At 37.6% G+C, this 22,419-nt stretch overlaps 2 protein-coding genes and 1 long non-coding RNA gene across 4 annotated transcripts; 1 reads left to right on the top strand and 2 right to left on the bottom strand.

The window, feature by feature from the left end:
* Positions 1-761: 761 nt before the first annotated feature.
* LOC122035782 (heat stress transcription factor A-1-like) lies at positions 762-6,476 on the bottom strand. Of its 2 annotated transcripts, XM_042594887.1 has the most exons (3): positions 6,362-6,476; positions 5,983-6,239; positions 762-2,230 (listed from the first exon to the last, which is right to left on the bottom strand). In XM_042594887.1, exons 2-3 carry the CDS (start codon positions 6,136-6,138, stop codon positions 989-991), a joined length of 1,398 nt encoding a protein of 465 aa, XP_042450821.1. In that variant the 5' UTR covers positions 6,139-6,239; positions 6,362-6,476; the 3' UTR covers positions 762-988. The 2 variants fall into 2 exon arrangements, with proteins under 2 accessions (XP_042450821.1, XP_042450820.1); XM_042594886.1 differs by having other exon boundaries at positions 5,983-6,470.
* A 796-nt stretch (positions 6,477-7,272) lies between these two features.
* Positions 7,273-18,738, bottom strand: LOC122035784. The gene is made up of 4 exons (XR_006127205.1): positions 18,623-18,738; positions 17,790-17,891; positions 11,575-11,733; positions 7,273-7,544 (listed from the first exon to the last, which is right to left on the bottom strand). It is a non-coding gene; the product is annotated as an uncharacterized LOC122035784 (long non-coding RNA).
* Positions 18,739-20,430: 1,692 nt separating this feature from the next.
* LOC122035783 (uncharacterized protein At4g06744-like) lies at positions 20,431-22,005 on the top strand. The gene has a single exon (XM_042594888.1). It carries the CDS (start codon positions 20,504-20,506, stop codon positions 21,824-21,826), a length of 1,323 nt encoding a protein of 440 aa, XP_042450822.1. The 5' UTR covers positions 20,431-20,503; the 3' UTR covers positions 21,827-22,005.
* The last annotated feature ends 414 nt before the right edge of the window (positions 22,006-22,419 follow it).

Genomic DNA, 22,419 nt, shown 5'->3' with positions numbered 1-22,419 from the left:
TCGCCTTCGCCGAAGAGGAAAGCCAGCTCGGAGCAGGACGGGTTGTCGTGGATGTCACGGTGCTGCGGCGTCGACCGGAGCTGGTCGGGGAACCTGACTCCGCCGCCGCCGCCGGCGTACGGGACGCTGAGGAGCGGGTCGGCGAAGTACAGCAGCCATGGTGGCGGCGAGGCGAGGGAGACGGGGCAGCACCGGAGGATGTGGAGCACCGGGAGCGCGTTGATGGAGGAGGAGATGTCGGAAGCGGAGGAGCCTCGGCTGGTGCGCAGCAGAGGGATGAGGAGGGAATGGAGCTTCGAGGACGTCCAGAAGAGTAATACTCCTAATCGCCGCACCTCCGCCGCCAATAATCTCACTTAATTCTGACCTTATCACGTTGAGCTTCATGTTTTTGTAATAATAATAATTAATGTTGTTGTCAATCGTTCTTACTCAATTTATTTAAAATTAATGCAAAAACCCTGGTTCTTAGTGTCATCATTCACCAAAGCAATAGCATTCACGACTTCGAAATTTTTTTACAAAATATTCGAAACTCTAAAAGATAGTTTAAAAAAAAAAAAAAAAAAGTAAACTCTAGAGTGAAATGATTTATTGTTTTTTTTCACATGAAGGAATGAGATTTGATTCTTTAATTTAATGGTTTAAAATGGCATGGGCTTCTATTGAAATATAGTTAATTCCATAGTGAATCATCATCATCATCATCATCTCTCATAACTAGAATTGTTTAGGTATTTTCTAGCATGAATATATATGTCTAGGACAAACCAAAAGCTCTTCATCATCATTTTACACTGTTAAAGGACACTGAACCAAGTCGAATGCAAGAAACAAAAAAGAGTTCATATTTTTGCAAAGTTCTTTGGCAGTTAAGAGTATCCGAAAGTTGATTGCCAACTGCACCATGATCTTTTACTCAACTAAAGCAGTAAAGCAGTTATATGATCATGATTGTTACTCCAGTGGCATCCAACCATTCCTATCATTAGTCTGTACTCGAGAAAGCCAGATTCTGGTGGGCGATCTCAGGCATTAACTGTGTATGTGAGGCAAGATTCCCCATCTGCTCTGTGAGGTAAGCCATGTTATGAGTGCCGTCCCACTTGTCCCCTGATTCTATTCTTGCATCGCCAGGTTCATGCATGCTCGAATCAACCTCTTCAGCATCTCCCACGAGTGGGCTGGCTGCAAAGAACTGCTCCCAGAAAGGATCATTGATGCTTGGAAGCTTCTCGGCATCGTCTAGTATATCCACATCAGCATCAGAAGCAAACTTATCGGTCTCAATTTCTAGCAACTCATTCATGAAGTCTGGAATAGGATTCATAGGAACGCTTCCACCATTCGGTCCTGCATGGCTCTGACTGAATCCATTTGGCATCATGGCCTGGACTTGAGAAAGATTCATACTAGGCGCTGCAGCAGGCACAGAATTTGCTGCATTAGAAGAATGAATATCAGATGGCATGGCTAATGAGGACGTTGCTGGATACCCAGAGGTTGTGGGCAAAGATGAATCACATGAATTTGTAGGGGCTTCAGACAGAGTAACTCCAGGGACTTCAGACAGAGTAACTCCAGTTATTCGCTTTACCGAACTTCTGCTATTAAAACCTTCAGGAGGAGATGAAAAATTCTCAATTAAGTAGTTCGGGGTATTGCCAAAAGATTCCGACCTAGGTGACTTGTCAAATTTTAGAATCTGCATCACCATTGCTTTTGCTGCTGCATTTATCAAGGGCTGGTATTTAACTATCTGGCCATCCTTCACATCGCTTTGGCCGTCCAGCTTGCCTTGCCTAGGCAATCTCCGCTTCTTGTTTACTCCAACAATGCGTCGATTGTTGTCATTTTGTGACACAAACTGGGCTAAGAAACCAGGGCTTTGCATGGCCTTTGCCAAGAATGACATCATTTGTTGCTGGCGATGTTCCATGCCTTGGAGGTGCTGGCCCAAGGTGTTTAGTTGCTGATCAGTACTTTGCTGTTGTTGCCTCAGCCTGACCAGTTCCTGCATGAGGACATTCTTGTCTCTCTTGAGCCTCTCTATCTCTTCCTCCAAACCAAATTTCCCCACCTCAATAGTATTCTGTGTTTGTGGCTGCTGTTGTTGGTTATGTGACTGACTTGATTTTCTCCTACTAATTGTTTTCAACAAATGCTTTTGCCCTCTCAAGAAACCTTCATTGGCAAACTCCCATCGATCAGGATCAACTTTTCTGAAACCCTGCATGCAGTTGGATATCAACTAGTCAATTATAAAGGTGGTTCATTAGATGCATAAACTATTTCAAGCAAACACAGATAACAACCATTCTCCGTTCTAAATGTGAAACATAGTGGTGTCCCACCTAGGATCCAACTATTTGAAATCCCGCCTAGGATCCAACCATCTGAACCTTTAAATACCAAGACTCTTTGCAATAGTGGCAATGTTATGAATTCAGCAGGAAAGACAATGTGCACCATTAGAAGTGTCAAGATGTAAGTTGGCCTGACAAAGAATATCAGAATTTCTCTCGTACTGTCTTTACTAGGATTGAAATGTGAGCGAAAAGTAAACTGAAAAAACAAACTTATCGATTTATCTTGCTTACATAGAAGGAAAAAAGAAAGGAAAAAAAATTAATTCCAACCAATTTTTCTAAGTTTATTCCCATCCAAATCAAGAAAAATGGAGGAAAATGAAATTTAAGCATTCAATAATGACAAATAAGTGAGATTAATTTCCATTTGGATCCATTCAAGTAAACAAGATAGATGAGATAGATTAAAAGGTAATAAATTCCATTTCTTTTTCTTTCCCTTCCCTTAAACAATTTCAACTTCCTTCTGCTTCCATCCTACAAGTAAACATAACATTAAGAATACACATGAGATTTGTTATTTGACAAAGGTTACCGGTTACTAATAGCCTTGACAATCACATAGAAACATGAAAACATTCATAAGGAGCATGGCCAGAATTTAGAATATCACTAAAGCAAGGTTCAAAGTCTTGTTCCAAGCAAGGTTATTGATCTCCTGTGGAATGAAACCTTATTAGTGACATATCAGTGTGATGAGATGTGGTGTCAGTCAGCACTGAAGAAAGCTTATTCCAAGAATAGATCTCACAGATCAACTTAAGGAAAATGCAGAAGAAATCCATTAGAATTGAAAATGGCCATAGCACTACAGGCTAAAAGATTAAAGCCTCCTTGCCTCTCACCAAGAATTTTTCCATAACCCAACAGGCAATAACATCATAAGAAAATATAATAATTCTAAGCAAATATTACTAGGGTAGAAAATTTATACATTTCTGTTCAGGTTAAAACTTTATTTTTCTATGTCTACTCGTTTTCAATAATAATAATAATAATAACAATAATGATCTGTATTTGGTCAATCGTCGTCATCATCAAAAAGCAGTTCCCCCAACTATATGGGGAGATTACATGAATCTTATTCCCCCATATGCAAAGTTATATCACTACTATTACTAAAATTAACTGCATCACTTTTCATTACATCAACTTTTTTTTTTGGGTATCTCTATATCCCACCTTCCACTTAATGGATTCAATTACCATGACATTTGGAGCTGACCTAACATTTTTTGCTGAGACGGAATGCAGAAATGGCAAATGATGTCAGAGGGAAAAAAACTGGGCTAATTGTGATTGCCCAATACAAGCCTATAGTCTAGCCTAGGCCTCCCTAACTCTGAGCTGTCAGATACAGACCCTCAAATGAGGCAACTCAGTCTCATCCAACTTGCATGTTGCACAACCTTAAGTGGACAACAACCTCAGTGTGGAAAGTTATCACCTCCAAAACTAAGTCAAGGCAATTAGGAGAAATTTTAATACATCTGATAGTGCTGGATGAATCTATTTATAGGTCTTGGTTTGTAATGCCAATGCTTTGACTGATTAGTCATCTTTTCAGGAGCATTTAATTTTTTTAACTGATTAACTGTGTTAGCTTGACAGTCCAAGTTATCTCCTACAAAAGTCAAGTCAACAAGGACAAAGTGATGTATGATTGATGCAACTTAATGAGTCTATTTGTAATACTTGAATCGTAATGCCATAACTTTAGTAGTCATGCTTTAACTGATTAGTTTATATAAGATGATCCCTCCAGTGTGTCAAAGATGACAGAATGAACGTTTGTGTGGGATAATATGACTATTAAGCTTGGTATTAAATAATGGATTGTATTGCTTAGTACAGCAAGTCTTCACATAGCAGGCATAATACAGACTGGTACCAAGCGCTACATTGCCAGATAGTGCTACATTGCTCAGCCATATTATAACCTATATTAACCTCCATGAACTCTCTACTCTCCTCATTATCCCTAAATTGTTAGCATAGTCATATCTCAATCCAAACCTCCAGCCGACTTGACCCAATGATGCCCAACTTGTTGCAAGATCTAACGGAAGGAATGGTTAATGGGTCCAAGTTGTCCATTTTGATGCCCTAGTCAAACAAACTCTGAGAAGGTTAGCTAACATGACATTCCAAGCTTGAGTTAAATGTCCTGAAACTGAATGAAGAGCCAATATATTTGCACTACTAGAATTGCAAGAAAATTGTTGACATCAACCTGCTAGATTATACTTAAATTAAATGAGATGGTAAATTTGTTCCTGATGTTAGAGGATGAATGACAAGATGATTTTTTGTTAGTTTCAACCAATATGATTGCCTAATAGCATTATTTAGCTAGGATTGTAACCTTGATGGTATCTAGGATCACAATCAATGAAAAGTAATTGAATGTCAAAGTCAAAACTAGGGTGGCATGAGCACTGTTGAACCCTCAACTCTGAAAGAATAAAAGCGGATTGTAACCTTGATGGTATCTAGGATCACAATCAATGAAAAGTAATTGAATGTCAAAGTCAAAACTAGGGTGGCATGAGCACTGTTGAACCCTCAACTCTGAAAGAATAAAAGCTCCAATGGAAAAGTTGGTACCTACTTTAGCACAAGTCCAAACAATATAAATGTGTCATGACTTTACAGATTCAAATAATACAGTAGTGGTCCATCAAGTTTATCAAGACACAGATAGCTATCACTAACTGATATATACATATGGGAAGATTTCAGACCATGATTTTTGCTAAATAATTCATATTAATTATAAAGGTTTATCTTTAGCAAATCCATGGTACAATATATAATTAATAAAGAACTCCATATTATCATATGTATCTTTGGGAGATATACAGAGACTAGGAGGATAAATGAAAAGGTATAGCATGAATATTTTGTTATGTTCATGTACACATAAAACTTAGAAAGTTGTTTTAGTCTGAATATTTCAATTGAAAATTTCCAATGAGGGGAAGAAGGATTTCCACCTCCTTCCATAGCAATCATTCAACCATTTTCTGACCTCTTTGATACCATAAGGAGATTAGATGCACATGTAAATGTCTAAAATGTTAAATCTAACGAGCCACACATTATTTGTGCCCCTATATCCTCACGAATCCAACAGGGTTCCTTGAACCAAACACCCCCTAATAAATGCCTGTTCGAACAAGTATGGATACTTGGACAGAAAAAACATGTAAAATCTCAACACCGAAGTCAGACAATGAGAAACTTATTGATATATTCCCAACTTGACAAACTAAACTTATGACTGCAAAAAAAAAAAAAAACTTTTCATCTAAATGTCAGAGGATGAGAGCATGTTCAATTTACACTTTATAAAGGTATTGAGTTGTTCATGTGTGATCGATATGTATTCACGCAGTAAGATACGCAGTAAATCGTATTATCCACAACTCAGACGGTGAGATTTCTTCTTCGTTTTTTTTCTAAGAACCTTCCAACTACTATTTCCCTAATTATTCTACCAATCGAACCAAAAACAAGACACTGACAAAAAATCAAGAACAATATCTTCTACAGTTTTAAGTATTTGGAGAACAAAACAAGAACGATTAAAGGACCCGTGAAATAGGCATACATAGGTATTAAGCTGACGGACGAAGCTGGAGAAGTTATTATGCTTGAACAACTTGGGGAGAAGAACCCTGGCAAACTCTGCTGTATTCCACACTACAAAGCTGTTGTTGGCCGGCCCCCACGAAACAATCGCATCCGTCGCCGGGTCATCCACCATCTCGTATGTCTTGCTAAGGAACGGAGGAGGAGAGCCACCGCTAAGTCCATGGCTCGCCGTCGTCGTTGTCACTTCCGACGTAGGAGTACTGACGCCGTCGCCTCCGGAGCCATCCATGGGCATCATAGAAGCGTGCACGAAGATTAGGTTTCAATCAGAAATGGATCTCGAAAAGGGGAGAGAAGTAGGAATGGCGTTGCTTTAAGTGAGGGGAGAGTGAAACCCTAGCGAGATGCGGAAGAGGAAGAAGAAGACGCAGCGACGAAGCCGGAGAACGGCGCCGAGAGCAGCATTATCTTAGTCGATCAAATTAGCAGATATGGACATGGCCCCTCGATCCGCTGCAAACAGCCCCATAATTATAACTGGAACTCACATCAGAACCGTTGGATGGGACCAGTTGCGTTTTGTCTTCGACAGTTCGAAATGGAAATTGTAGGGGATCCTGACTTGTTCACCAAGAGAACGCCCGATGGCCAACGACTGACGGCGCGTATGTGGGAGAGGGTACATCAACCCGGCCCGTTGTCTCAGAAGCTACCGGACGTTTGATTGGCAGAACTGGTGGGTCCATCCGTCATATCGCTTGGGTTGCACACCAAAAGTTAATAAACTATCGTTAAATTTTATGCAATAATTCAAATCGAATAATTAGTAATGGAATATGCTCTTATTCTCCTATCTTAAATGGCTAAATCAAATCCCTTTCATTTTTTTTTTCTGAATAAAGATAATCTTAAATGTGAAATCAACTTGAATTTTAAGAAAGCTTGAATGATTAAAAAAATAAACATAAAAGAGCCATTATCACCTTTATATTAATTTAGTATTTCACATTGTTGAATTCAAATCAGAAGCAATAAACCAAATCTTTTTAATGCCAAATTTGGTTTTGCAAAACATAGCTTGATAGCGCAGTTTAAAATTTACGTTAAATATTGTATATATTTTACATATTTCTTTGATAATTTTTTAAAATAAAAATCAGCTGTGCTTTAGTATATTAATATAAAATTTTATAAAATGCTAATGTAAGAAATAGAAACTATTAAGTCAATAACTTCTACAGAACATCATAATTTTAGATTCATAATTAATTGAGATGTATGCATAACCTTTAAACAGACTTGCCAGAAAATTAGTTTCATGATAACAAAAAAAAAAAAAATTCCAAGCTCGCGTCATACAGAATCCAAAGAAACAAGTAGCCTCCATAACTTTTCCATGTGTTTCAAAAGCCAAGTCATTATCTAGCCTGAAGATGAAGAGTAGTTCTAGTTGAGAAACAAATCAATTACACTTTTCTAATCAGAAGAAAGAGTCTCTGGTCCAATTCAAATTGAGCTGCATTGGAGGGGTCACCCTTGAGCATCATCATTAGTCCTCCGAATGAGGCATATATTTCTCTGGAGAAAGAAAATAGTGAAAGAAAGCAGTGAGAACAGCATGAAGCACACTGAACTATAAGACAAATCTAGTGCATAACCTGGACAATGTTTACATATGCATTTTAGTATTGTTAACATTAGACGTATTATTTTGACATTAAAGCTCAAGCAAGCCACTTGATTTACAACATTCCACCACCAGATGAGCCAGAATAATATTTGGCTAATAAATGAAGCTGAAGAGATTGATCGAATGGGTTCCAGGTAAACACAAAACCTATGTTACTTGCAACTTGCAAGGAGTCAGGTACAAGTATCCTGAGATGGTTGTGAATCCAAGCGTAGAACCCAGTAGTTTGAAATAAATTTTACAAGTGACTAATGTGGGGCTATCTCAATATTAGCTCACCTTCATGGTGGTTTCCAGTTATCATCCAACAATGGGGAATGTCGTAGAGACTTGAAGGAAACTTTCTCCTACCTATGCGTTTGGTTATACAACAACAACAACAACAACAACAACAACCAAACATTTTCCCACTAGGTGGGGTCGGCTGTATGAATCCTTTTACGTCATTGAGCTCTATCTCCTATTATATCATCATCTATATATAAATAAATTTTATCTTGTTTTATTGTTGCTAACCAAGTCTTTTTTGGTCTTCCTCTTCCTCGTTTGATATGCATGTTTATCATAGTTTCACATCGCCTAACTGGAGCATTTATTGGTCGTCTAAGTACATGTCTGTACCATCTTAAACGTGTCTCTCGAAGTTTGTCCTCAATAGATGCAACTCCGACTTTCTCTCTAATGCTCTCATTCCTTATTTTGTCCATCTTCGTATGTCCACACATCCACCTTAACATCCTCATCTCTGCAACTCTCATCTTATGCTCATGTGCTTGAGTCATAGCCCAACATTCAGCTCCATATAACATAGCAGGTCTAACAGCGATTTTATAGAACTTACCTTTAAGTTTAAGAGGTACTTTACGGTCACATAAAACACTCGACGCTCCCCTCCATTTCACCCATTCTGCTTGTATTCTATGTAAGACGCCTCTCTCAATCCCTCCATCATTTTGTAAAAATGATCCTAAATATTTAAATCTCTCGGTTCCGGGCAACTCGTCCTCTCCTATCTTAACAATTGTTTCATTACTTCTAATATTGCTAAATTTAAATTCCATATATTCTGTCTTTAATCTACTAAGCTTAAACCTTTCCCTTCTAGTGTTTCCCTCCAAGATTCTAGCTTAGCATTTACTCCTTCACGTGTCTCATCTACCAAAATAATATCATCTGCAAACAACATGTACCACGGTACTATGTCTTGAATGTGCGCAGTGAGTTCGTCCATAATTAGTGTAAAAAGATAAGGACTTAGGGTTGATCCTTGATGTAACCCTATCTTTATTGGAAATGCTTCAGTTACTCCGCCTGAAATCTTTACTCTGGTCGTTACATCCTCATACATATCCTTACTTAGTTCAATATATGTTACGCTAACACCTCTCTTTTCTAAAATTCTCCATATAATATCTCTTGGGACACTATCATAAGCTTTTTCTAAGTCAATGAATACCATGTGTAGATCTTGTTTTTGCTCCCGATATTTTTCAATTAATTGTCTAAGGAGATGTATAGCTTCTATTGTTGACCTTCCAGGCATGAACCCAAATTGATTTTCTGTCACTATGGTCTCCTTCCTTAATCTTTTTTCTATTACTTTTTCCCAAAGTTTTATAGTATGACTCATTAGTTTAATACCTCTATAGTTTGCACAATTTTGTATGTCTCCCTTGTTCTTATATAAGGGAACTAGAGTACTTATCCTCCATTGATCAGGCATTCTTTTCATTTTCAATATCATGTTAAATAATTTTGTAAGTCATTCAATACCTTGTTTCCCAAAGCACTTCCATACCTCTATCGGAATATCATCTGGTCCAACGGCTTTTTCATTGTGCATCTCATTTAAAGTTTGTTTTACTTCTGAAGTTTGAATTCTACGATAAAAATTAAAATTTCTATGCTCATTTGATCTAATTAAATTACCTAAGTTAAGTTGGTCACCTAAACCTTCATTAAAAAGTTGATGAAAATACCTCTTCCACCGCTCTTTTATTTCTCCATCATTTACTAATACCCTATTACATTCATCTTTAATACATTTTATTTGGCTAAGATCTCTTGTTTTCCTTTCTCTCACTTTAGCTATTCTATAAATATCTTTTTCCCCTTCTTTTGTATCCAATTTTTGATATAACCGTTCAAAAGTTTCGTTTTTTGCTTCACTCACTACTTTCTTAGCTTCTTTCTTGGCTATTGTATAAGCTATTCGTTTTTTCTTCACTTTCTCTTGTACTTTCTCATTCCACCACCAAGATTCTTTACTTAGTGGTGCATGTCCCTTTGACTCACCGAGTACACTCTTAGCTACTATTTTCAACTTTGATACCATCTTATCCCATGTTGTATTAGAGTCATCGTATATTTCACCTAATGTTTGTACTTCTACCTTCTCCTTAAATATATTTTGTTTCCCATCCTTTAACTTCCACCACTTAATTGTAGGAATTGTATATATTTTCTTTCTATTGATACTATGTTTGAGACGTATATCCAACACTACTACCCTATGTTGGGTAGTTAAGCTTTCTCCAGGGATGACTTTGCAATCTTTACAAATCTTTCTATCCTTCTTCCTAACCATAAAAAAGTCAATTTGCGATTTATTATTCCCACTTTTGAATGTGACTAAGTGTTATTCTCTTTTCTTAAAAAATGTATTAGCTAATATAAGGTCATATGTTATCGCAAATCTAATATAGTTTTCCCTTCCTCATTCCTTGTTCCAAATCCATAACTCCCATGTACTCTCTCATATTCCTTATTTTTCACTCCGACATGCCCATTTAGATCACCTCCTATTAAAATCATTTCACTTGGTGGAATATTTTGTAATATTTCATCTAAGTCCTCCAAAAACCTTGATTTGGTAGCTTCATCTAATCCTACTTGTGGTGCATATACGCTAATTATGTTCATAGTTTCTTTCACCGCTATTATCTTAAGGGCTATAATTCTATCCCCTTTTCTAACTACTCCTACAACTTCATCCTTTAACAAATTATCTACAATGATACTCACTCCATTTCTTGCTTTACTCTTTCCAGTGTACCATAACTTAAAACCCGAGTTCTCTATCATCTTTGCCTTCTCACCTATCCATTTTGTCTCTTGTACACACAAAATACTAATTTTTCTCCTAATCATCATATCTACTACCTCTATTAATTTACCAGTGAGAGTTCCTATATTTCATGTTCCAAATCTTAGATTATTAGTTTTCCTATCATATTTGTTCTTATCTAACCTATGGTGTGAGAACTTTTGTCTATTTAACACTACACCCAAGTTCTCATAGAGATGTAGCGGTCCTTGTTGAGACGTTACAGTCGGACCCTGTAACGCGAACTCTTGCATATTTATCACTACACCCGAGTTCTGGAGATGTAGCGGTCCTTGCCGAGACGTTACAGTCGGACCCTGCAACGCGTTCCTTCCGGGGAACAACCTAGCATTAGCACAATAGTTTAATGGATTCATTCATTGAATATTTGCCATAGTTTAACACTTTAACATTATGTCCTCTAAAAGGCGCCTCTAAAATTTTGTACAGCTTTCCATGCATCACATACTCAAATTTGTCTGCAAGTTACTTTCTGTTACCCTGAGGATAAAGCCAATTGAACCAACAATTGTATAATAAAATGCAAAGTTAGCAAGGATCAATTTTAAGATTACTGTAACCTGAAAAGAGGAAGAGATAAATATTAAGAAGTTTTAGTTTTTGACTATAACTAAAAAAGTTAGGAAACATTTTGATGTTCCAATGAATGATATGGTGGCAAATTGGAGGTTGAAGAAAGGAGATGAAGGAAAAGAAAAACAAGAGAAAACGGCTATATTATCTGGGGCCTAAATCACCTTCTTGATAAAATTTAAAAGATCAATTAAATAAAACCGACAGCAAAAAGATACCTGCATAAAGTAGGCAGTGTCAGGGGTTTTCATCCAAATTGAGTGTTGGAGATAAAACCATTGTGAATTTATCTCCAGCGTGAAGTGGATAAATTTCAGTATTCACATCTAGATGCATGAACCTATCAAACTGCTCACTGCATGCTTCTATACGAGAAACTACAACAAAGGTATGTTGATGTTAGAGCAAAGTACCACTATTACAGAACATAACCAACATGAAATAAAAAATTGAGCCATTGAATATAATTTTCATAGATATATCTGTAACAGAACTTAATTGGAGTTGTTAATTCTAAATCTATCATATTATTAAATGACACCTTATGAATTGATTAAAAAACACTTCATGACAAGGCACTTGCATAATATTTTCTTGCAAGTTAATGATGAATAAAACAATATCAGGTATATGCTAAATAATGAAAGAGAATCTACATAAAAATGCTACAGTTAAATAAACTTCTCACATGCAGTGAAGCTAAAGTGAGCATGATCACAAGTTTCCTTGCAAATTGGAACGAGGAGCCATTAAATTAAAGCTTAAGAAAATGTCAAACTAGACATGAAAGTATGCAATAACCTCCTTCACAACTATATACGCACAATAGTCTCATGAAATATTATGAATATTAAAATGTGTCATGTTGAGTTAAGTATATGAACCTATGTGGCTACATTTTCTTAAAATAAAACATTTTATACAACTACAATCTGCCATATTATATTAAATGGAGTGTTGTGCAATTGGAAAATAACAGGTGTAAAACGTTGATGTAGGAGAGGTCAAAATACTATAATGGCATGTGGGATTAACGGAAAAAAAAAATTAAGAAAAAGCTTTCTTTAGGGTGCAATTAGGTAGGGGTGTCAATTTAGATGAGTTGGATGGGTTCAGGTTGGATTGAAAATCAATTATTAAAAAAATCCCAACCCAAACATGAACTCAACCCAAACCCAAATAATCCGACCAACTTGAATAATCTGTCTGACCCAATTGTTATTTCCCTATCATTTTTCACTTTTATCTCAATATTTCATCATTATTATACTAACATTTGCTATTTATGTACTAAAACATCTTAATTTTTAAAATAAAATTTGATTTAACCCAAAAAAACTCCTAAATCCTAAATTCAGATTAACCCGAACCTAAACCAACCCCAAAAAACTCCAACCCGAACCCAAAACCCCCTACGAATCTGAACCCGATTTTTTTCGGATCAGCTTGGGTCGGGTTAGCAGATCGGGTTCATTTTTAACACCCCTACAATTAGGTTTGCCCCAATAGATGAAAAAAATAGAATATAATGGTATAGCCATGTTTGAAGATAGCCAATAAACACTATACTGAGACAAGGCAAATTGATTAGAATTAAAGAGGTGACAATGGAAGATGAAAAAAAAATCTATTTAAAAGATTTGAATATGACTAGTAATATAATACAACAACAACAACAACCAAGCCTTTTCCCACTAGGTGGGATCGGCTGTATGAATCCTTTTACACCATTGAGCTCTATCTCCTATTATATCATCATCTATATTTAAATATATTTTATCTTGTTTTATTGTTGCTAACCAAGTCTTTTTTGGTCTTCCTCTTCCTCGTTTGATATGCATATTTATCATAGTTTCACATCGTCTAACTGGAGCATTTATTGGTCGTCTAAGTACATGTCCGTACCATCTTAAACATGTCTCTCGGAGTTTTCCCTCAATAGATGCAACTCCGACTTTCTCTCTAATGCTCTCATTTCTTATTTTGTCCATTTTTGTATGTCCACACATCCATCTTAACATCCTCATCTCTGCAACTCTCATCTTCTGCTCTTGTGCTCGAGTCATAGCCCAACATTCAGCTCCATATAGCATAGCAGGTCTAACTGCGGTTTTATAGAACTTACCTTTAAGTTTAAAATGTACTTTACGGTCACATAAAACACTCGATGCTCCCCTCCATTTCACCCATCCTGCTTGTATTCTATGTAAGACATCTCTCTCAATCCCTCCATCATTTTATAAAAATGATCCTAAATATTTAAATCGCTCGGTTCCAGGCAACTCGTCCTCTCCTATCTTAACAATTGTTTCATTACTTCTAATATTGCTAAATTTAAATTCCATATATTCTGTCTTTAATCTACTAAGCTTAAAACCTTTCCCTTCTAGTGTTTCCCTCCAAGATTCTAGCTTAGCATTTACTCCTTCACGTATCTCATCTACCAAAATAATATCATCTGCAAACAACATGCACCACGGTACTGTGTCTTGAATGTGTGCAGTTCATCCATAATTAGTGTAAAAAGATAGGGACTTAGAGTTGATCCTTGATGTAACCCTATCTTTATTGGAAATGCTTCAGTTACTCCGCCTGAAGTCTTTACTCTGGTCGTTACATCCTCGTACATATCCTTAATTAGTTCAATATATGTTACGCTAACACCTCTCTTTTCTAAAATTCGCCATATAATTTCTCTTGGGACTCTATCATACGCTTTTTCTAAGTCAATGAATACCATGTGTAGATCTTGTTTTTGCTCGCGATATTTTTCAATTAATTATCTAAGAAGATGTATAGCTTCTATTGTCGACATTCTAAGCATGAACCAAAATTGATTTTCTGTCACTGTGATCTCCTTTCTTAATCTTTTTTCTATTACTTTTTCTCAAAGTTTCATAGTATGGCTCATTAGTTTAATACCCCTATAGTTTGCACAATTTTGTACGTCTCCCTTATTCTTATATAAGGGAACTAGAGTACTTATCCTCCATTGATCAAGCATTTTTTCGTTTTCAATATCATGTTAAATAATTTTGTAAGTCATTCAATACCTTATTTCCCTAAGCACTTTCACACCTCTATCGGAATATCATCTGGTCCAACGGCTTTTCCATTGTGCATCTCATTTAAAGTTTGTTTTACTTCTGAAGTTTGAATTCTACGATAAAAATTAAAATTTCGATGCTCATTTGACCTAATTAAATTACCCAAGTTAAGTTGGTCTCCTAAACCTTCATTAAAAAGTTGATGAAAATACCTCTTCCACCGCTCTTTTATTTCTCCATCGCTTACTAATACCCTATTACATTCATCTTTAATACATTTTATTTGACTAAGATCTCTTGTTTTCCTTTCTCTCACTTTAGCTATTCTATAAATGTCTCTTTCCCCTTCCTTTGTATCCAATTTTTGATATAACCGTTCAAAAGTTTCATTTTTTGCTTCACTCACCACTTTCTTAGCTTCTTTCTTGGATATTGTATATTTTTTTAAGTTTTCCTCATTCTTACAAATATATAATTCCTTATAAGCTATTCGTTTTTCCTTCACTTTCTCTTGTACTTTCTCATTCCACCACCAAGATTCTTTACTTAGCGGTGCATGCCCCTTTGACTCACCGAGGGCACTCTTAGCTACTATTTTTAACTTTGATACCATCTTATCCCATGTTGTATTAGAGTCATCATATATTTCACCTAATGCTTGTACTTCTATCTTCTCCTTAAATATATGTTGCTTCCCATCCTTTAACTTCCACCACTTAATTCCAGGAATTATATATATTTTCTTTCTATTGATACTATGTTTAAGGCGTATATCCAACACTACTACCCTATGTTGGGTAGTTAAGCTTTCTCCAGGGATGACTTTGCAATCTTTACAAATCTTTCTATCCTTCTTCCTAACCATAAGAAAGTCAATTTGCGATTTATTATTCCCACTTTTGAATATGACTAAGTGTTCTTCTCTTTTCTTAAAAAACGTATTAGCTAATATAAGGTCATATGCTATCGCAAAATCTAATATAGTTTTCCCTTCCTCATTCCTCGTTCCAAACTCATAGCTCCCATGTACTCTCTCATATTCCTCATTTTTCACTCCGACATGCCCATTTAGATCACCTCCTATTAAAATCCTTTCATTTGGTGAAATATTTTGTAATATTTCATCTAAGTCCTCCCAAAACCTTAATTTGGTAGCTTCATCTAATCCTACTTGTGGTGCATATACACTAATTATGTTCATAGTTTCTTTCGCCACTATTATCTTAAGGGCTATAATTCTATCCCCTTTTCTAACTACTCCTACAACTTCATCCTTTAACAAACTATCTACAATAATACCCACTCCATTTCTTGTTTTACTCTTTCCAGTATACCATAACTTAAAACCCGAGTTCTCTATCATCTTTGCCTTCTCACCTGTCCATTTTGTCTCTTGTACACACAAAATATTAATTTTTCTCCTAATCATCATATCTACTACCTCCATTGATTTACCAGTGAGAGTTCCTATGTTCCATGTTCCAAATCTTAGATTATTAGTTTTCCTAACATATTTGTTCTTATCTAACCTATGGTGTGAGAACTCTTGCCTATTTAACACTACACCCAAGTTCTCATGGAGATGTAGCGGCCCTTGCTGAGACGTTACAGTCGGACCCTGTAACGCGAACTCTTGCATATTTATCACTACACCCGAGTTCTGGAGATGTAGCGGTCCTTGCCGAGACGTTACAGTCGGACCCTGCAACGCGTTCCTTCCGGGGAACAACCTAGCATTAGCACAATAGTTTAATGGATTCATTCATGAAATATTTGCCATAGTTTGACGCTGGCTGGCAACCTAACGCAACCCTCCTCCTTTATCCGGGCTTTACTCAATAGAGAGATAAGATCTAAGAGGCATACTCAATAATGAAGAGTCTAGGAGTATTAGTTCAATATCAAGATTAAAATCTTGAGTCGTTTCACCCGATAAAAATGGAATGAGAAGTTTCGCCTATGCACCAACATTGCTCCGGTATCGACGCGCCCCATGGAGACATCATGCGAGCCCGGCAACATGTCTAGAAGCATCATGCAAGCATGGTGACACGTCCAAACGCGTCGCGCAAGCCCAACGATGCCTCCGGACACATCACGCGACCTCGACGACACTTTTGAACTCTTCGCGCGAGCCCGACAACGCATCCGCACGCGTCGCACGATCCCAGGAGCGTCGTGGGACAAAAGTGTGAGGTGATCCATCCAAAAGCATCACGCTAGCCAGGTGATGCCTCCGAAGGCGTCACGTGATCCTGGAAGTGTCACGGAACATGACAGAACGAGAGGAGGTTTAGAGTTTAATTAAAAACTTAGGTTAATAAGTTTAATCAACTCCTAGCTATGATTGAGATAATTTAAATAGACTTAATTAATCCTAATAGAATTATTCCATTAATTTTATATATATAGTTTATTTTTATTCTTTTTTACTTTTAAATATTTAGATTAATTTTTTTTATTTTTAATTAATATATTTTATATTTTAAAAATACCGAAACCATATCAGCACTGCATAATACGATACCGAAACTATATCGTTCTAGTCCAGGACCAAAAACTCGGCACGGGTCGAAATTTAAAACCATAATATCAACCACATGCTAGTATGCTAAAATCACAAATTTTATGTATGATCCAATACACTAATCACTAATCAACAATCATCCAATCTCCTTTGCCATACAAATATTAATTTTGAAACCATATGCTTGAAAGTTGAAAATTAAAAATTAAAAATTTTCATATATAAGCAGGAAGGATTGTGTAGCCAAACAAAAAAAAACAGCAGCCAAACTTCCTAAGGCTAGGGATGTGCTAGTTAAAAAGGGTGCCTTTGGAACCTTCAAAGAAGTATGAAGGAATTTAATATGTGGAAATTGAAATTCATGCACAAAAGGACATTTATTATATGGAACTTATCAGACCAAGCTTTAAGATTTAGGGAAATAGGCATAGCATTGTTATGGTAAAGGAGCTTTGACAATGCTTGAAGGAAATAAAACCTCAGCATATTTCACTCCGCTTCACCAGGAAGCTTTTGCATCTTCTAGACTGATATTATAAGAGTTTGCTATACGGATTTTATAGCCATTTAATTCTGCACCTAATACACAAAGATTCCAACCGATAACCACAATTGCCAACAAAACAAGTCATTATCTAACATAACAATGCCAATTAATTATGCGCATTGAATTCATGACACAAAGTACCACCTCCAGTTCTTGTTGCAAATATTCAGCATAAGAAATGTTTTTTTTCTCACTGTCCATAGTTCAAAATAAATAAAGCACTCTTGGCACAAGTTCAATCAAAACATGAATCTCACAAATCATAACCCATAAGACAACATCTGTGACATAACATGAGAACATGTAGCAAACCTTTATTGAACTTTTTACCATCTGGATCTATTCTTGTCAAAGTAAAGATGTCTTCAAAAAGAAGCTCAGCCATGTTTGCAAAGACCAGCCTCAGCAAGCAACCTGAAACAAAATTCCAGGGTGAGACAAAAGGTTACCAGAATTATCATTTAGATAATCATAAACACTCTAAGAAGCTATTCCCATGTTAGCAAAGGCAACAGTAACATAACATAACATGTTTGAATGTTCTTCATTTTATCAAATCAACTTTCCTCTTTAGCAATGTATATAACAACAGCTAGCTTTACCCTCTATTCTACATCAGCAATAACTTACCTCCTAACTTAGCTCTTAATGAACTTATATCATCTAAATGCCAATTGATAAGCGAAATCACTACTAAGATGAGCATCTGTCTACCTACAAGTTAGCGGTTGAAATACATAAACAGAAGCAAGATCGCAAGACGGAAAGAAATCTACAAGCAATAAATGTTAAAACAATGGCATTGTCATTATAGGGGTTGGATCAGGTGGGGTCATGCATAGAAACAAAACCTATCTAATGCAACCTGAAATTCTTGTCACGAAATCAAAATGTAAGCAGTATAAGATACATATGAAGAAGAAATGTTTTGGACTATAACCTGGCAGGGTAGGAGCAAACCCGACCCTTATTGTTTGTTACCCTAAAACAACGCTTAATAGTTTCACACCAAAATAACGCAAACCGACAAAGTTTCTCAATGCGAAGTCACAAACTAAGAAGGTAAATTGCAAACAGAGGTGTGAGAAAGGGATAGGGCATAAAGAGGAAGACAGTTAAGTCAGACTGCGAGAGATGCTACGAACGAAGTCGAGTCGAGGAGGACGATCGAAGGTATTCAACACCGGCGGTGAATCAGAGCAGCGAGGTCGGCCGCTTGGGCCGCCGCTGTCGCCAGGTAAAACGGACGGACCCTGCATTCAAAATTGTTAAAATCTAAACAACTATTTTATTAAATTTTAATATTCATTTTTTATTATATAATATGCCAGTTTATTTTTTTTCCTATCCTCTATATGTTTTTTATTATTACTAGTGATCATACTACGCGTGTGCGTGTATAATATAATACATTAAAATCATATTTACCTTTTATAATTAAATTATATTAATTAAATCATTTTAGCATTAAAATACTAAAATAAAATTATTAGTAAAGTCATTAGGCTAAAGTACCTGACTTTTGAAAATTTGAATTATTTAGATTTTTGAAAATCCGAATTGTTTGGATTTTCAAATGTCATCCTTACTGTTTCCCTATGAAAAAAAAATAATTTAATTTAATATTATGCTTATCTTAATAGAAAAAATTAAGAAAAGTATATTTTTTAACATTGTCGGCTTAAAATATTTATCAATTCTAAGATGTGGGACTAAAAAGAACTATATTTTTTTATATAAAACAACCAGAGAAAAATTCATAATAATATGCCGCAGTTGAGTCTCGAACTTTAGATTACTGATTGTTGCGCTTGTGAAATTACTAATAAACTTTGGAATTATTTTTAGTGTGAATAGAAAAAAGGATATTAACGTAAATTCATTTTAGGCTTCACCAAAGTTAGTTAGTAAAGGGGGAAGATTTTTAATAAAATAGTAAGAATTATTATAAATATAAACCCTTAAATTATATATATATATATATTTCAAAATTTTAAATTTAGAATAGAAAAAATATTTGATTAAATTTAGATATTCATTTTTCACTACATAATACATCAAATTTTCCATAATTTATCCTATCTTTATTTTTTATTATTTTTTTCTTTAATATCTAAAAAAATATTATTTATAAAATTTAAATTTAAGAAATAAATAAGATAATTAATGTAAATATTTTTTAAAATTCTATTTAGGAAAATTGATATAGATGCATAAAAAAATTATCATTAAAAAAACATTCAAATGCTATTGAATATTTTTTTAAGTCAATCATAATAATAATAATAATAATAATAATAATAATTTTCTCAAGTGGGCTGTAGCTATGCTTCCGCATGATTCTCACCTCCATAAATATATAAATATGCAGTAGCCAAGTAACTGGATTAGTTGCAGCGGTTGGTGGCCTGGGGAGTCCACCACTAAACCACTCGCTTCCACAACACAGACGTTGTGCTCATGGACCAGAAACTTAAGGCACCCCCTCCACAGTCCACATTCCACATTCCACATTCCAAGCATAGTGCAACCTGTTGATCAAGTATAGTCTAGCTTAACAATGCAAATGTAAACGCACCAAAAGGCAGCCCACCGAATGCGAATTGTGAGGAAAAAGCAAGGCCGCAATAGAAAGACAGAAGCTTATTTGTATATTCATCTGCCAATCCAAATGCCACTATTGGAAAGATGGAGACAAGACCTTTGTGAGTAGGACCTCACTAGCCACCCATCCTCGCATGCTTTGCCTTGTTATTTCTGGTCAACTCCTAGCTCGTGTAGCTTGAGATGCACGGCCATGGAAAGAGAGAACGGCAGTTCCAACTTTTACCTGTGTTGCTGATTAAGTCTACTGAAAGTTCTGCAGTGGCCATTTGGTGCAAGAATCTATGGAGCCTCCGTAGAAATCGCGTCCGATAATCATTACTCACCGCGCTATAAATTAGTAGTCTTCCTGCACTGCCTGCGCCATCATATCGCCGCCTCCACCATCAGCCGCATTGTGCCGAACACTTGGCAGGCACGCCATGGCCACCTACCGCATTACATTAAGTGACCTGCTGCTGTGGCTCGCCCTGCTCTCTCCCTTCCTCCTCCTCCCGTCGCATGCTCAACCTCCTCAGTGCGGATGCGAAGCTCCGGCGCCGGCGCCTTCGGCCTCCATCCTCAACCCGGACCCGGACTTGTTCCTCAATCGCAAGCAGTACCTCGCCTACCTCGTCATCCAGCTCTTCAAGCTCACCATCACCTGCGACCCCCAGAACGTGACGGCCTCCTGGGTCGGCTTCCGTCCCTGCGCCACTTACCAAGGCTTCTACTGCGAGGCGCCCCCCAACTCGCCGGAGACGCCCACCATCGCCTCCGTCGACTTCAACGGCTTTCGCCTATGCGCCCCCACCCTCGTCGGCTTCCTCGACCAGCTCCCAGACCTCGCGCTCTTTCATGCTAACTCCAACAACTTCTCCGGGCCGGTTCCCGACCTCACCGGCCTCCCCTTTCTCTACCAGCTCGACCTCAGCAACAACGACCACTCCGGCGCCTTCCCCGCCGACCTCCTCCCTCTCGCCAATCTTTCCTTCCTCGACATCCGCTTCAACCGCTTCGTCGGCACCGTCGCCCCCGCCATCTTCTCCCTCGGCCTCGACGCCTTCTTCCTCAATAACAACCTCTTCAACCAGCCGCTCCCGGAGACCCTCGGGAGCTCACCGGTGGCGTACCTCACGCTGGCCTACAACGGCTTCACCGGCCCGATCCCACGCTCCATCGGCAATATGTCGAACACCTTGCTGGAGGTTCTCTTCTTGGGAAACAAACTCTCAGGCTGCCTCCCTGTCGAGATCGGGCTTCTGGGGAACATCACCGTGTTCGACGCCGGGGATAACTACCTCACCGGGAAGATCCCTTGGGCGTTCGGGTGCCTGCGCAAGGTGGAGCAGCTCAACCTCGCCAGGAACCTGCTCTACGGCGAGGTGCCGGACGCGGTGTGCCTGCTGGCGAAAACAGGGGAGGGCAATTTGGCGAATTTGTCGCTGTCCGGGAACTACTTCACCTCGCTGGGCCCCGCGTGCTGGGAGCTGATAAAGAACCAGTCGGCGGTGGGGGTGATCGACGTGAGGATGAACTGCATCAAGTGGCTGCCGGATCAACGGCCGTGGGAGGAGTGCCTGAGGTTCCTGTGGACACCGAAGCCACACTGCCCGCCGCCCTTCCTCCACGTGCCGTGTCGGTTGGACAAGTGGGAACCGTGGAAGTGGTACCCGAGTTGGCCGCCGCAGCGGAGATCTCCGGCCAACGGAGCGCCGTCGCGATACGTGTCGTATAACATGCTGCATGAACCTCCAAAGAAATAACTCGTTATCAATTATATCTACAGGCAATCTCTGCACGAGTGAAACTCGATTAATCAAGTGTATTTTATGTATGAAAAAGTAAAATATATATAAATATTGCTGGAACTGGAACTGTAACTGATCAGTAGTTTGAAAGGAATTGATCAAAATGAGGTACGTTATTGGTGTTTGAAGGAAGATCATCGAACGGATTTTTCAAATTCCAACCAAAATCTTTCTTGATGATGAGTGGGAGAGGAAAGTTGCACCTGCCTTCTCGTGGACACTACGTCACTACGTCGCAATGCTGATTCTAGTTAATGCAAATTGATTTGTTTTTTTCTTTTTGCAAATCGTGTCAAAAATCCGTACACAATTGTGGGCAAGTTTTTTGTTTTTGAAACCTTTGACCGGTTCGATATTTCGAATCCAGATTGACAGGTTCGTTGTTTAAAAAAATTACATGTTTAACCGTTTACAGTCTTCTAAATTTTGCTGACATTATTTTTTGGTTTTTTTTCCTAAGAACTGGTCTTTACACAGCACGGATCCTTTTATCCACAAATTACTAATGATCATTCACTTTATAAATTAATCCATTTTGATAAATCTCA

Source organism: Zingiber officinale, unplaced genomic scaffold, assembly GCF_018446385.1.
Source record: "Zingiber officinale cultivar Zhangliang unplaced genomic scaffold, Zo_v1.1 ctg106, whole genome shotgun sequence".
Classification (NCBI taxonomy): Eukaryota; Viridiplantae; Streptophyta; class Magnoliopsida; order Zingiberales; family Zingiberaceae; genus Zingiber; species Zingiber officinale.
The sequence above is the reverse complement of the archived record's forward strand: the minus strand, read 5'-3'. Positions and strand labels throughout refer to the sequence as shown.